At 49.8% G+C, this 14764-nt stretch overlaps 1 protein-coding gene across 9 annotated transcripts in view; it reads right to left on the bottom strand.

Annotated features, from left to right (window-relative positions):
• Positions 1–14764, bottom strand: part of Gramd1b (GRAM domain containing 1B) — a 174052-nt gene that overhangs the window by 5112 nt on the left and 154176 nt on the right. For 8 of the 9 annotated variants that reach the window (XM_050133482.1, XM_050133480.1, XM_050133481.1 and 5 more), the window contains 13 exons: positions 14206–14301; positions 13483–13563; positions 12234–12349; positions 10795–10951; positions 9501–9690; positions 9051–9194; positions 7958–8076; positions 7587–7729; positions 6266–6369; positions 5507–5710; positions 4642–4732; positions 659–766; positions 267–384 (listed from right to left, as the gene is read on the bottom strand). In XM_050133482.1, coding sequence (XP_049989439.1) covers positions 267–384; positions 659–766; positions 4642–4732; positions 5507–5710; positions 6266–6369; positions 7587–7729; positions 7958–8076; positions 9051–9194; positions 9501–9690; positions 10795–10951; positions 12234–12349; positions 13483–13563; positions 14206–14301 — 1671 coding nt within the window. The remainder of the gene's footprint in view (positions 1–266; positions 385–658; positions 767–4641; positions 4733–5506; positions 5711–6265; positions 6370–7586; positions 7730–7957; positions 8077–9050; positions 9195–9500; positions 9691–10794; positions 10952–12233; positions 12350–13482; positions 13564–14205; positions 14302–14764) is intronic. The other variant, XM_050133489.1, reaches the window with a different exon arrangement.

Below are 14764 nucleotides of genomic sequence, written 5' to 3'. Positions count from 1 at the left end.
CTTATTTTTCTCCTGGCCATATATATATATATATATATGTAAAATCTGTCCTACATCCCTCTGGCTATTAATCTATCTCTTATTTTATTATTGATGCTTGTGTTTCTAGTACTTCATTGACGAATAGCTTTAAAAGCAAATCAAGGAACAGACCAGCATAAGAGGAAGAGGACATCAGAATGGTGGTGAGGGAACATGGTGACATTTCTCAGTACAGAAGGGAAGGAGCCAAGTCTCCTAAAGATGAGGGACTGTGAGCATCTCACCTGGTCCAGGAGCATCACTGAGGATTTGATGATCTCCCTCCACTTCTGGAGCTCGGTATCATGATACTTTTGTTGGGATTCTAACAGCTGGGCCCATTCTGTCTGTGACTGGGGTAACCTGTGGAGTATAAGAAGGGGTGATACCCAACAGCTGGAGCTATGCTCAGTGGGCTAGTCTCTGCTCCTGAAGGACAGAGAGTCCACCTCAGTGCTCTCTCTTCTGTTCAGTCAGTGCTCCACTGCTGTGAAACTTAAGCTGAAACTCTAAGGACGGATTTGTAGAACTGGTCTATCGATTCATCTCAAAGGGGTGTCCTTGAGCACAGGCAATGGAGCAGTCCCAGACAATGGGTAGGGTTGAGGTGGGGACAAAGAGGTGAGGCCAATGTTACCTTTCTTGGAGCCTGAGACCCTGCCAGGCAGTGAGGGTCTGTGTGGTGTATTCCAGCATCCACAGCTTGTAAAAGAGCATCATGTTAAGGATGACCAGCAGCACCAGACTGGGAAGGAGATACAGGGGAAAGCAAGAGCAATGAGATAAGATGTGGGCCAGCGATCTCCCCACCTACCCATGAGACCATGTGTCTGCTTGCTGGGCCAACCCAAGCATTCCAGAGAAAGGGGTGAGGAAGCTGAAAGGGCACAGGTCAGAGAAAGAGAAGCAACCTAGTCTACTGGGTCAGAGACAGTGGGTGAGCCATGGAGAGGGGCATAAGCAAAGGTATTGAAGGCACTGAAGGGGAGACATAGGCACCTGAATCTGGGTGCCTGAGGGAAAAAGACAGAGGTGGAGGGGAAAGCCATGAGGCAAAGGGAACAATTGTAGAGCTGGTACCTGAAACAGATCCTAATGGGAGCAAGGAAGAAAAATGAGGAGGAGGTAGAGGTTAGAAACAGGAGTGGGGGAAGGAGGAACTGCACTTCAATGGAGCCAGGCAGCAAGGGAGCATCTATGAGGGAAAAAAAAATAACACAAGAAGCAAAGACACAACGGACAAGGCGGCCAGGCAAGGAAGGATGGAGGTAAAGCAGCTGCAGACTCTCAGTTTTCCATGGGTGCTAAATCAAGAGATTTTCTATCAACCCAAAGTCATGCCATACCCGAAGGGTGGCACTTATGGGTAGTGGTACCTCCCTGCGGCTACAGTGTCGTCTCCCCGTACCTATACCAAGTATCTGGCGGGGGACCAAAAGCAAATCAGACCAGGGATGACAAGGATGCCAGCAAGGAGGCTGGGGAAACTCCTTCCGCTCCACCTCAGTGGCTGACTAGGCCATTCTGTGACAGAAGCTCACGGGATAGAGAAAAAGGCAGGGATGTGGAGAAGACCTGGAAACAGGCAGAACTGGGTTGAATCTGAGTGTGTCACTTACAAATCTGTTTGACCTTCCATACGTTTCTCATCATCTATCCTGAAACTGTTTTCTCACTAGGGACGTCATACCTAACCTGCTGGGGTTGTTCTACGGATGGAAAGGAACAGAAGCTGTAGCAGGAGGCCCACCCTAACAGCTGGTTCTTAACGTGAATGGGATGGGAACACACAGGAAGGAGAGAAGATGGCCAAATTGCAAAGGCAAATCATAAGTGGAAGAGGGGCCAACAAAGGGAAGAAATCAAACATAACTTAGACTGTGCCTCTATTAGAACACAAAGCCAGTGTGTAAAAGTACTGTCCGACGTCTGATTTGTTTCCCCAGCCCCACGGATAGAAATGTCCCTCTTCCGTCAGCTACAGCTCCCTAGGGCTAACCTAAGCTCTCCGTGAGAACATCCAGCGTTGGTGCTGAGTGTCAAGACTGTCATCTAACTGTGTCAGCAGCACATGCTGAATCACCTAAGTGCCCACCCCCTCAGCAAGTGCCACACACCTCCGTACACTCGGGTGTGTGTATCTGATCCTGGATGGCTTAAGTAAAGGCCATGTGCTGTCTGAGGGAAGACTCCCAAGTGTGCCAAACAGAGACAAAGAGGTGGGAGGTTGAGTCACCACACAGAGGGTGGGTGGTGGCAAGGGCCTGCTAGACACGGGTAAGCTGCACTGTGTCAGTGTGTTCTAAATGCAGGCTATTAGAAGCCCAGCCTGGAGTGCGTGGCGTTGAGTCAAAAGGCCCGACTAACCTAAACTTACAAAGGCGCAGAGTTAGCTCATGCCTGTGGGGTTGGCCCACTCGAGAGGGCCTCCTCTAAGTAAAACTGAGGTGTAGAGAGAGCATAAACATAGAACTAAGCGAGGGTATAGTCTCTTTCTCACCAGTATCCAGTACCTCCATGGTTTTAATAGTGACGTGAGTCACATGACATTGGTGTTTGAAGGGTGAGTTTTATAGTGTCTCCATCTCTACTGTTGCCATATATCATGGTTTCTTTTTCTCTGTAGTTTTGGTACCTGTCCTGGAACTAGCTCTTTTAGACCAGGCTGGTCTCAAACTCATAGACATCTGCCTGCCTCTGCCTCCCGAGTGCTAGGATTAAAGGCGTGCGCCACCACCGCTTGGCATAACACGGTTTCATAAACTATAATCTGAAGAACCAACATCCAATTTCTTTTCTTTTCTTTTTTTGGTTTTTCGAGACAGGGTTTCTCTGCAGCTTTGGAGCCTGTCCTGGAACTAGCTCTTGTAGAACAGGCTGGTCTTGAACTCACAGAGATTTCGCCTGCCTCTGTCTCCGGAGTGCTGGGATTAAAGGCGTGCGCCACCACCGCCCGGCCCGACATCCAATTTCATGCTATGTCTTCAGGACTAGCAAGAACCCTTCTTATGTTCTCCAGGCCTTTCCCCTGTAAGGAGTCACAGTACCCTGTATCCCTGTCCCCACTGTCATACACTGCACATGGATGGTCTCATTTATATCCATAGCTTTACTCCGCCTTCTCAGGGCCAAGCCCACATCAGCAAAGGTCTGGCCTCCTCAACCAGGTAACTGTTGGCAACTCAAACATTTTTGGACTTTGGCATGGGTGCTGATATCTTGTTTGTGCTCTAACAAATAAAGCTTGCCTGAAGATCAGAGGGCGGAGCTAGCCACGATTTAGTTAATCATAGAGGTCTGGAGGTCTGTACAGACGGACAGGTAGTGATATGACTGGGCAAAGAGAGGAATATAAAGTAGGAGGAGACAGGGTTCAGCTCTTTTTTTCTATCTCATGTAGAGGCATGTCTTTTCTGACGACTTTCAATTAAACTCCAAGTTTCTGTTCGCATGAGCACCTGTAGTCCCTGTAGGCAGCTGATCTTCCTTGCTCCGCCCATCTGTGACCTGTCATACCCACTCAGCCCTCTCAGGTTGGTGGCCCTTCTGATGCAGATCACTCTAAGCACCCACACTGCCTTCAGCCTTTGTCAACCTGTTCACCATATTGCCACAGTGCTGGTCTGACTGTGCCGCTTGTGAGTCTCCCCCAGAGTGTCCCTAGAGTAAGGACATCCCCTCACATCTCTCCCCCCAGAGTGTCCCAAGAGTAAGGATGCCCCTCACATTTCTCTGAGGCTGCTTCAGGGACAGATACAGAAGGACCACAGGAACAAGGGCCTCTGACCCAGAGGAGGTTTGGTGCCTAGCATATAGAAGGTAGAGCATGAATGTGCGTATTTGCCATGCCTCCCATCCGCCTGTGCCATCCACACTCCCATGGTGCATCCCCGGTTCACAGCAATGGGATGCAGGCTGCAGGTTGAGCCAAGCAGAAAACCTGTCCTTAGCTGCTCCAAGTTCCTTTCATTCAAATGGTTAAGCATGTCCTGGGCACTGACGACAAGGACTCCCACACCGGACAGTTGTGGTCCCCTAGCTTACGCCTTCATTTCTTTTGGCTTCTCATCTCCCTAGATCAACTTAACTGTACAAGGTATCGAACCTATGGTTTAATAATGCCATGCTAATTATAAGTCATCTACACTGAAACAAGCATCTGCTCTCCCTGGACTGGGACCATTGATTTTGTCTGGCTACCCTGCCAGTGAGGTCTCTGGGTATGGCTCTCATGCTGGGCACAGAGCAGACACTCAAGAGAAGCTCTTATAAACTAATGGACTCTTAAGATGCCCTGAAGCATCCCTATGTCATTCAGCATTTATCTTGAGGAGGGATTCTGAGCGTTCTGCCTCTCTCACCCACTTGGCATAGACAGCGCATACACCTTTTTCCTCCTAGAAGGCTAACACGCAAAAGTGCTGAGAAAATGCAAAGGAACAGAAAAGGACAAATGACCAAGCAACTGATCCAGTGAGGACTGGAAGTCCAAGGAACAAAGAAGAGAGGGGTAAATGTAAGGGGGAGCGAATGCTTGAGAGATGAGGATGATTCTCCTGCACCAGGCGGGTGAAGGAAGGGGTTGCAGCCAGAGAGGGAGAAGAACCTGGAGTCTCTTACACACAGCTGATAACCAGCAGCAGCTTGGACACACTTTGTAGGTGAAAACCATTGGGAGTGTCCTCTGGGATATGCCGCGTCTGCGTGGAACCTGGGGGAGAATAAATAGGCCGTCATCATTTTCACAATCCACAAGTCCACGCACTGCCGACAGGGTGCTGGTCAAGCAAGAACGTCGGGGAACTGTGCAACATGCCTTCAGCGACCGTGAGCTCACATCTTGAGCCTGACAACATGAGGGGGGGTGGGAGTCCGCAAAGTCAAGACTTAGGTCAGATAATCACTGAGCAAGCTTGAAAACATAGCTATGGAACTAGAATACAGAGACATGATTGGCTGACGAAAACAGGCTAGCGGCAGCGGGCTCCCAGCCTTGGCCTTATAACCAGCTGCATGATGTCAGGGCGAGACATGTAACTTTTCTCAGTCCGTCTGCTTCAATGGGACATGAATCACAAACGTTATATCTAAAGCACATAACAATGGCGTGCTCTAGTTGAGGCCGGACTGAGGAATGCATGGGAAATAGTGTCTTCTCCAGTCCTCACAGCTCTGATAAACTCACAAGTGTGTGCAAAGCACGGTCTGTGAAACACTGGACTCAGAGTCTCCAGGTCCCTTGGAGAGGCCCAGGTTTCCACGACAGAGAATATACATGAGGATTGAAAGAGGGGATGGGAAGAAGAAACAGAGGAGGAGTCAACAGCCCGGACAGGCAGGAAGTCACTCGGTGGGTCTATGGGGACAGGTGACAAACTCTACTCATGGTGCAAACCGGATGCGCATATATGTGTCACAACAGAGGCATGCAGCTCCATCCCACAGTGCCAAGCTACACAACTATTCCCACCTGGAACAACCATACCTGCCACATGCTTGATCCTGTGGCCCACATCTTCATCAGTGGGTGTGGTGACAGGGCTCATCACCTCTTCCAGGTGAGGTACCCGCAGGTGGGCATGGGGGCGCTTCCTCCTCCGTACCGCTGAAGACTTATTGGCCTTCTCCTTGGGTGACTGTCTGTGCATCTCAGCCAGGTAGGTACTCTCTGTTTTGGTTAGCTCAGACTCTGTCAGACACAAAAGAGCCACGTCAGACACCTATAGCTTCAACCCAACATAATGTCCACCAGACACAGCTCTGTACTATTGTACTCTGTACTCTGTACCCTATTTTTGTGACCGTACCCTGGGAAGCTGGCCCAGAGGGAGGCTTACCCTCAAAGATGCCCATGCCAAAGATTTTCAGGCCTAATCCTGCTTAGAGGACCACATTCCCAACTTTCACATCTCCAAGTATGTAATTTATGACCTATCACACATTTCCTAAAAAGATGCCCTCAGTGTCACTACATCTGAGGTTCATTCGAGGGTGGGCTAAAATCACAGCCCCTCCTGCAGGATCTCAAAGCTACAGATGCAGTCTCTTAGAAGATACACATCGCCAAACATACCAAACTTGATGCTCATTTCAGGAGCAGACTAGGGGCCCTGTGAAACCAATTTATGGTCTCAGAGACCCCCCTAAGTTTCCAGGCTTCCCATTCCCCCAAATGGCAGCCAGAAACTGCACAGGCCAGCAAGGGAAGGTTCAGGCTAGATGATGTGAGGACTGTGGTACCCACCTAGATGGCGGAAGTAGTCCTCCAATCCACTCCAGAAGTTCTTCTCGATGAAAGTTTTGACAAAGCCCCAGGGCTGTTTTCGATAGCGGAGCTCTGTGGATACCCTGAGGAGCAGGCCGTTAGAAACACGGATCAGTCAGTTGTACTGAGAAAACAGGCTCCGAAGCATGCACGATCACAGGTTAGCGGTATGTGACTATGCCGCTGCTGTTGCCTGGAGTATATGTGTATGTAGGGAATGGGGGTGGCGGGACATGCTCCGCAGCCTCCCAGTGTAGAAATGAACGTCAAAACCATTTTAAACCCAATGGTCGATTCTAGTGCCTCTCATCATCTGCAACTTTGAGTGTCTTCTCAGCTGCCTGCCTCTACTCTACACTCAAGCCCTGTTTCTGAGTCTTCTCTCCCCCAACTACCTCCCATACCACTGCCATCGCTCTTGCAGGAGCATCGCGCTCTACCGTCCCACGTGGAAAGCCTTGCTCGCTGCCTCTCCCTCAGGTGCATGAGCATCTGTCAGTAGATCTTCCCCAGCAAAATCCCCTCCACACATCAAGGCCATTTGTCCTGGTTTTTTGCTTCACCCGGGGTGCTACGTTTCCCTTAGGCCTAACAGGAACATGGCCATGATCGGAGTCTTCTTATGCTCCCACCCAACACTGGCTCTCCGCATAGAGAACAGGCTAGCTCCTCCTGCGAATGTCTAGCTGCCATCGACCATGATGACTTCGAGATGGGGTGTGAGTGCTGACTTTACGATGAGGCTGCATGCTTCTTCCAGTGTCACTGCCTCTATTTCTCCCCTCCTCTGAGTGGGTATCACCGTAGCCAGAGCTAACCTCATCTGACTGTGAGAGGCATAGGCCGACTGGCTTTGTTAAGTCAGGATTAGGTTAGGTTTCTAGGAGCTCATTGGCCAGCAGGGGAAACAATAGGCAATCCTATCACATAGGGCGCAGGGTCCTATTGCTAAAAGCAACCTTCAATATGAATTGGGGGCATGATTCTTGACAAAGTTACTCTTCTGATAAATGAGGTTAATTCATTTCCTTGAGTTATCTATCCTAAAAGGCCCACAAGAGCCTTCATCATGAACAGTAGGCATGGGGAAGATCTTCCAAAGAAGATGCAGAGCGCTCGAAGGGATACAGGGCAGAGAAGAGTGAAGTCAGGATGGGAAGGCGCTGAGTCTCAGAAGGATCCAGGGAGGACACAGCAGTGTGAGTACTCTAGCTCTCCTTCTCCCCAGTGAGCAAATGGGCACTGCCCAGCTTGGATGCCTTCCCCCACCTATACCCACCCAAGCCTTCACATGGCACACCTGAGTCGACTCTTGTTCCGGGCCACGCGGGTGAGGGTGTAGCGGTTGATGGTGTAGAAGTAATCGTGGTATGGCACGTCATGGGTAAGGACTTCAGCGTCTATCACGTAGCATTCACTCTCCTGACTCGCTTTGTACATGGTCTGTGGGGAGGGAAGCACCATTGACCAAACAGGAACAGCACCTTTCCCAACGCCCCTGCCCCTGGACATGGCTTTGACTTGGCAGCATCTGAGCTCGTGGCACGCTGCTGCCTCTGGACTAAACCAAGCCCAGCTCCAGAGGCATCTCCCCAGTCCAGCTTTCATCCTTCAGGGGGTGACAGTCCTTTCAGACACTCTCTCACTGGGTTCTTTCCTCCCCCTGCTCACCTGTGTCTCCCTGACAGTGGCGGTTTTGGGGGCCAGGGGGTTAGTGAGGGTGATGGTGTAGAGGATCACACGGCTCTGGTTTCCATTCTCCTCCTTTTTCCACGGATGGAAGATGATATCTGAGGGGAGAGAAGAGCCCTGGGATGAGGGGGATGGGAACAGCACAACTCCGCTCATCCGAATCTCCCCACCAGTGAACTCCCTGCCCCATGCTCACAGTCACCCCCTCCCCGGAAGCCAATAGGAGTTTGAAAGCTGGGGGAGGTGGTGAAGAGGAGGTGGAGTTGGAGCAGAAAGAGGCCCATTGTGGCACTGCCGAAATTCTACAGACAGCTCCAGAATGCTGATTGTTCCAAGCTGGGGCAGGAGGTCTTGGGGCCACCTGCGGGGGTGCAGGCCACATTGGAGTTACTGTGGCAAGGGCATCAGATCCCCAGGGAGTGTGACCACCCCATGGCCTCAAGGTGCCTCTCCTTGCAGAGGGCGCCCTGTTGCCTAGAGCTTTTGTTGAGATGGGGATGATTGGCATCTCTGCTAGGCAACGTGACATCTGTGCTGTGGGAAAAACTAAGTGAGAGAGTGAGAAGAGAAGAAAGAGCCCCCAGGGTATGAGATACAAATCCTCTCTCAGCCCTTCTAGGCTCCTTTCTACCGGCAGATAAATAACAACCTGGGGATTCAGATTCCCAACACCCTAGTGCCAGGAACTCCAAGGCCCACACATGGCACAGCTGAGGACTGAATGAGCCACTGCAAGACACTGAGTACAGCGGCTGCCTCCCAAACAGCCGAACAGATGTCCTGGAGTAGACACAGAGTCCTGTGGGGACAAAGAGCTAGCAGGGCCTGCTCCCTGGGAAATCTCTGGAGTCTGGTGGACAGTGGGCTTATGAAAACCTGTAATACCAGTGACAGAGCGGGCCAGATTACCCTAGAGGAGCTGTGGCATCATGGAAGGCCAGAGAGGGGAGAGTGACACTGGGGAAAGAACGGTGTATGGGAAGAGGTAGGCAGGAAGGAAGAGGAGGAGGAGGAGGGTATACACTGGAGCAAAGGATGGACAGTCAGGGAGGGGCCGGGCCACGGGTCAGACCAGAGAAGCGCCGCTGCTCCATGAAGTCCCGGAGGAAGGGCGAGGTGGTGAAGAGCAGGTCGTAGAGTTTGTCCACGCTGAAGTTGAAGACCTCGTTCACATACTGCCTTCCACTCAGGTCCTCATAGAAGGCCTGCACCTCTCCTGCACAGAAGAGAGGATGAAGCAGCGACCGAGGAGGACAGGAAGCTGTGGTGCCATCCCAGCGGCATTGATATCTCTGTGGCTAACGTGGGTGCTACCCACCAAGGGAAGGGTGGCTGGGCTCATGGGCTCGACTGCTTTTGCCTGAGTCACGTCCTTTCTCTGGGACCCCAGCTGCCCCTGGTCTGGAGTGTGCTCTGAGATCCAGAACCTAGATTCTGACTCAAGGGCCAAACCAGTCCCTTTCAGGCCACACAGTGGAGAGGTGACAGGGTGCCCTAGACATGTGTTCAGAGGCTCGCTCACCTTCATCATGGGTGTCTGAAGAATCACTGAGCTCGGTCGGGATATCCTCATTGTCGTTGAAGTCCAGCGAAGGGGAGGTCACAGGTGCAATGATCTCGATCTTCTCTCCCATGATGTTGTCGATGGCAAGCTCCTTCTCCAGGGACCCATCACCCTCCATCACCTCTTCCTCCAGCGGCAAGCCATCAAACTGCAATGGAGACCAAGAATCATCCACCCACTAGGTTCCCTCTCTGTGAATCAACTCTTCAAGAGGAGACCAGCGAGCAACCCAGCCTTTAGAAGTCATCCCAATCACAGCTCAGCTGTGCAGGAGCAGGCTGGGGTCAGGCGCTGGGACTGTGCTGAGCAGCACAGGACAGGGAACTCACTGCCCTTGCCCTGCCGTTTAGCTGGCACATTGGTCTACGAGTGGTATTCCCCTTCTAGGCCCTTTCTGGAGCTACAGTCCTACCATGCTGCTACAATGGCAGCCTGCTTGTAGCCAATGCCAGCATGCCTGTAAACGCCACCCTTCTCCTCAGGATCTCAGGGGGCCTCCCAGGAAAGTCTGGGGCAGCATTCTCTCATTGGCACCAGAAGGGAATCAGCTGTATTCTAAATCTAATCTCAGAAAGACGAAACGAAGGCTAGGCATCAATGGCTTTTCTGTTCTAAGGCTGGTTAGCCTGGCCACCAAACGTGGAATAAAAGGTTCCCTTTTCTGAGAGCCCTTTTTCCAAGGAAGCCAGTCCCTTCTTGCTGACATATGCCCTAACCCTTCCCCAAAGTTCTGGCTTCTCTGCAACAGTGTTCCTGTGGAGAAAGGCCCTCACAGACATTTATATAGCTTCCATAAACCTCAGCATTGTAGGAAACTAAACTGCAAAGGAACTCAACAAACATTCACGACAGGTGAATAAGCAATATGTGTCCCATTGTTCTATATTCATGTGTGACTTTGACTTTGGATCAAGGAAGGGGTGTGGGGACGACCTAAGAAAGGTATCCAAAAAGAGAGGCTGCCTAGAGTAGTCCACCAAGAGGTATACGCTGAGAAGAGTTGGGATACTTTTCAACTTCTCATATGCAAACCTAATCATATAAACAAGGTATAGAGATTCTAGCTCTCGGCCTTTGGAATAGACCCTAGCACTGAGAGCTCATGAGTTCTAGGATGTTCCCTTAGTCACGGTGACCACGTGGAACCCCTTCCTACTTCCCAGCTCCCGGTTAGAAGCTCGTGTGGGGTTTAAACTAGGAGACAATGGCCACTAATCAGGGCAGGGATTTGCCCAAAGTTTATCTCCCATACCGAGACAGGGGCTTCACTGCTTCCCGTAGAGGTCAGCGTGCTGTTGGTGATGGACTTCTTGGGCAGCTGCGGGCTGGCATCAGGCTTGGTCTCTATGCTGCTTTTGGATGAGCTGTCGTTCACTTCATTCTCTTCTACAGGGATCTCTTCACAGTAGCTGGAGAAGACACCCCGCCCCACTCCGTGAGCTCAGGTTAGTTTCCTTGGAGGAGACTTCCAGCCAGTCTAAGAACGTAGGCCTGTCCGTCAGTCTGAACCTATGGGCTTTCCTGCTTCTTTTCTTTGCATGGGATTTCACGGTAACCAGAAAGCTCTCCCAAAGCCTCATTCTATTCTTATTCCACCTCTCCTTACCCTGAAGCTTCTATCTGAAACCCACCCTTACTAGACACCCTCCTTAGGTGTATGTCTACTCTTTTCTGTTGGATCCCAGCCCATGCCCATCTTCTGAATCTAACATCTGGGCTCTGAGCACATACTTCCTTTCTCAAACATCAGCTATGAAGACTGGATTCTGAATACGGTATTCCCTCAGTAGTACTGCCCAAATCACAGATCATAACCAACAAATTTCTCTTTCTTGTACATTCCAAATGAAGCAGAGGTACTTCAAGAGTGCCTTTCTCTGCTCCCCGCTCTTGCTGAGTGCTTCCAAGCCTAATCCTTTTATGTTCAATCACTTGGAGGACTGAGCTAACCAACCTCATGGTTACTCATGAGAGACTCTCGGTTTTATAGCCCTGTCCCAAACTTCCCCACGAAGCCCAACAACCATCCTCAGAAGCCTATTTGATCTCTCCTCTTGGCTAGCAGGCATCCCCGTTTGCTTAAAACCAACCTTCTAATCTCAAAACTCCTCTGTTAACAATATTCCCCATCTCTGTTTGGAACTACTCCTTTCCACCAAAGAGTTAAACCAACAAAATTTTAACCAAACCTGAAATTTGTTTCTGAGCCATCAGCGAATCCTTCAAAATACATTAAGGAACTAATTACTGCAGGAGCCACTGCAATCTTCCTGGTCCAAACCACACCACAATGGAGCCTCTAAGTTATCATATAGCAACATTTGAACAGGTCCCCGTGTTCTCCACTTGAGTGTATTTCCAACACAGAAGCCATACTGGTCCTGTTTAGATGTTAACTCATAACTTATCAACTGTCTATTATAAACCTGCCCATACCTTTCTGCCTAATACCGAATGTCACGTTGGCCAAAAGGCTACTTACTAGTCCCTGCTCCCTTGGCCTTCTGGCTTGTCTCTGTCTCTGACCACTTCTGTAGCCCCATAGCCCTGTTATTGTTCCCTCTGCCTGAAGAACTGGTTCCCTCCACTGTTTCCTGTAGGGTGACACTCAGACACCATTTTCCAAATGATGGCCTCATTTCCATTCTGATCCCCATATCCTTTGGGACGCTCACCCAAGGCCACACTCACCCCATGGTGTTGAAGTCATCGTCTGGAGGCACATAGTCCTCATCGTCACTGGTGAGACCCAGCTCGTTCCCATAGCACTGGTGGACAAAATGCCAGAGCTCCTTGGGGCATAGGGGCTGCAAGAGATAAGACCATTGATGCTGACCCTCCCTCCCCCAGGTCCTGACATTCTGCACAGAAGCTCTGTTCCTCTTGTAGGAAAAGAAGACAGAGGCCTCTCTTCCTAACTGATAGAGAGGACATCTCTATGACAATGCCATCCACCTCAGACATCCCAGTCAGATGCCAATCTCCTGCCTGAAAATGTAGACTCTTAACAAAATCAAGGATGTGGGCCTCCCTTGCCTGCCCCTTCAACAGAGCTTTGCATAATGGGATTAAGTGGCCGTCTGAAGATGGGAAGCACCCTACCTCCTGCACCCATGTTAACCTAAGGCCACAGTTATCTCTGAACGCCCACAGGTGCCCTGACTCAGTCTTGCAACACCCCAGAAATTAAAGGTCATTAACCCAGCCTCTCCTGACAACCTGAGTATTTCCTTCTTCATTCTAAAGGGCAATCAATTTGTGTACAAGCCTACGTCTAGTTTCCAGTGTTTGCTTATTGAGGAGGCGTCTATCTGTCCTCTTTTAAAACAGTGTCCTGAGAAAAACTTTTCGGAGGATACAATTTCCAGAGAGAAGCAAAGGCGTGTCAAAGAAACGAAGATCATGGGTGGAAACAGCTACTGTGTCATAGAGAGGAAAGAAGGGAAGACAGTGGAAGTGCCAGGTGTGTGGAAAAGACAGTAGGAGCTTAAGAAAAACAGATGCAACCGATGACCGAGAGGAAAGGAAGAAGTGCCGGAAGTCACGGGTGCCTTACTCCTGACAGTGCTGGGGCATTCTCATGAAAAAGGCTGGCTCTGTTCAGGACTCAGGTCAAGATTCCTAGCAGATTTCCAGAGACATGGGCTCCTTAAATGCCAGCCATACCACAATAAAAGCACGCTTCCCAACCGGGGTAATATCCAAGTGAGAACAACACTCTGGGTGCATGACCTCCCCAAGTTGCAGGACAGAGTCAATCCTATCTATCTATCTATCTATCTATCTATCTATCTATCTATCTATCTATCTATCTATCCATCCATCCATCTATCTGTTCTTCCGTCTATCCATCCATCCATCCATCCACCCACCCACCCATCCATCATCCATCTCCTTACTAACAGAAGGGCTTTCTGTCTACTTCCCTTTTGGTACTTACCTTTTCAAGGAGAGCATTCTGCCAGAGCCGGAACATCATCATGTATGTCCTATCCCGGGCCCCAAATGAAGTAAAAAAGTGCTAGATTGGAGGAGAAGATGCAGAGAAACATCTGTGAAAATTTCTAACGTGGTGGATGGAAACACTGTCCATTCTTTTATTCAAAACACTCAATCTCAAATGCTACTGACTGTCAGTTATCTGACAGCACACTGGGGACCTGAAATCTCCAAGTCCCCGCTATAACCAAGCCCTTCTATATTTTACCCAGACTTCCTTCTGTGTTTCTTACTCCAGTTCTAAACTGTGTTCCCCAAAATATAAATGTCCTCTGCTCACCAACTGTAACTGGCAAGAGGTGAGCTGGGGTAAAGCATAAAGAGGATGAGACAAACCCACTGACCCATCAACCTTCAACTAAATCTACATTTGCACATAAAGGCTATCCAACATAGTCTAGAATCCCAGGACTCAAAATTGGGTATTCTAGCTCCAAGTTGCAAGTTCTAACATGCTACCCTAACCCCTTGCTCAGCCTTCAACCACCCTGCTCACCCAGGAAGTATTTTCTAGGACTTATAACATGCTTACGGCCTGCCTCTTCAAACCCAGTAGTCTAAAGATTAAGGTGACTTAAGGGTGAGAATACAGAGGTGGGGGGACGGGGAGTAGGATATAGGACGGGGTGCATCAGTCAAAAGGTCAGAACTTGACAACACCCACCTTTTCTGAATCAGTACAGACTTGGATGGCATTGGGAATGAGGCGAGCTGTTTTCTCTTTAGTCATGGAGCAGATATCTTTCAAACGGACTGTTAGCTGTCATCCCCATGGTGACAGAGCAGCAAGCAAAAGAGGGCATTAGTACAACAGGCAAAGGGTGTCCGTGTGACCCTAGTAGTTGCCAAACCAAATCAATCCCAGTTCTCATACCTCTGGCCCCGGAAAGTCCAATTTAGAGACCTTATGCCACAGAGGCCTTGTACTAAGGAACAACTGGATTTTCTCTGCAGCCATGGGTCCCTAGATTCTACAGTCTGATACATGGACAGAGGACCTGCCATTATTGCTACTTATATCTAAGTTACCTTTGTCTTATTTTTAAAAGATGAAGAAATAAAGGCAAATTAAAAAAAACACTAAAATCGCAGTTAATGAAGTGCAGAACCCCGAAAGTGTGCAAGTCCGTTCTTCTCAACCAATGTCCTGCCCACTTCACTGTGCCCCCCTCTGCCATAAACTCATACCAGATAGCTCTCTGCATTTGCCAAAGGAAAAAAAT

This window comes from Alexandromys fortis, unplaced genomic scaffold (genome assembly GCF_014885135.2).
Source record: "Alexandromys fortis isolate MF-2015 unplaced genomic scaffold, M_Fortis_MF-2015_v1.1 scaffold_231, whole genome shotgun sequence".
Taxonomy (NCBI): domain Eukaryota; kingdom Metazoa; phylum Chordata; class Mammalia; order Rodentia; family Cricetidae; genus Alexandromys; species Alexandromys fortis.
The sequence above is the reverse complement of the archived record's forward strand: the minus strand, read 5'-3'. Positions and strand labels throughout refer to the sequence as shown.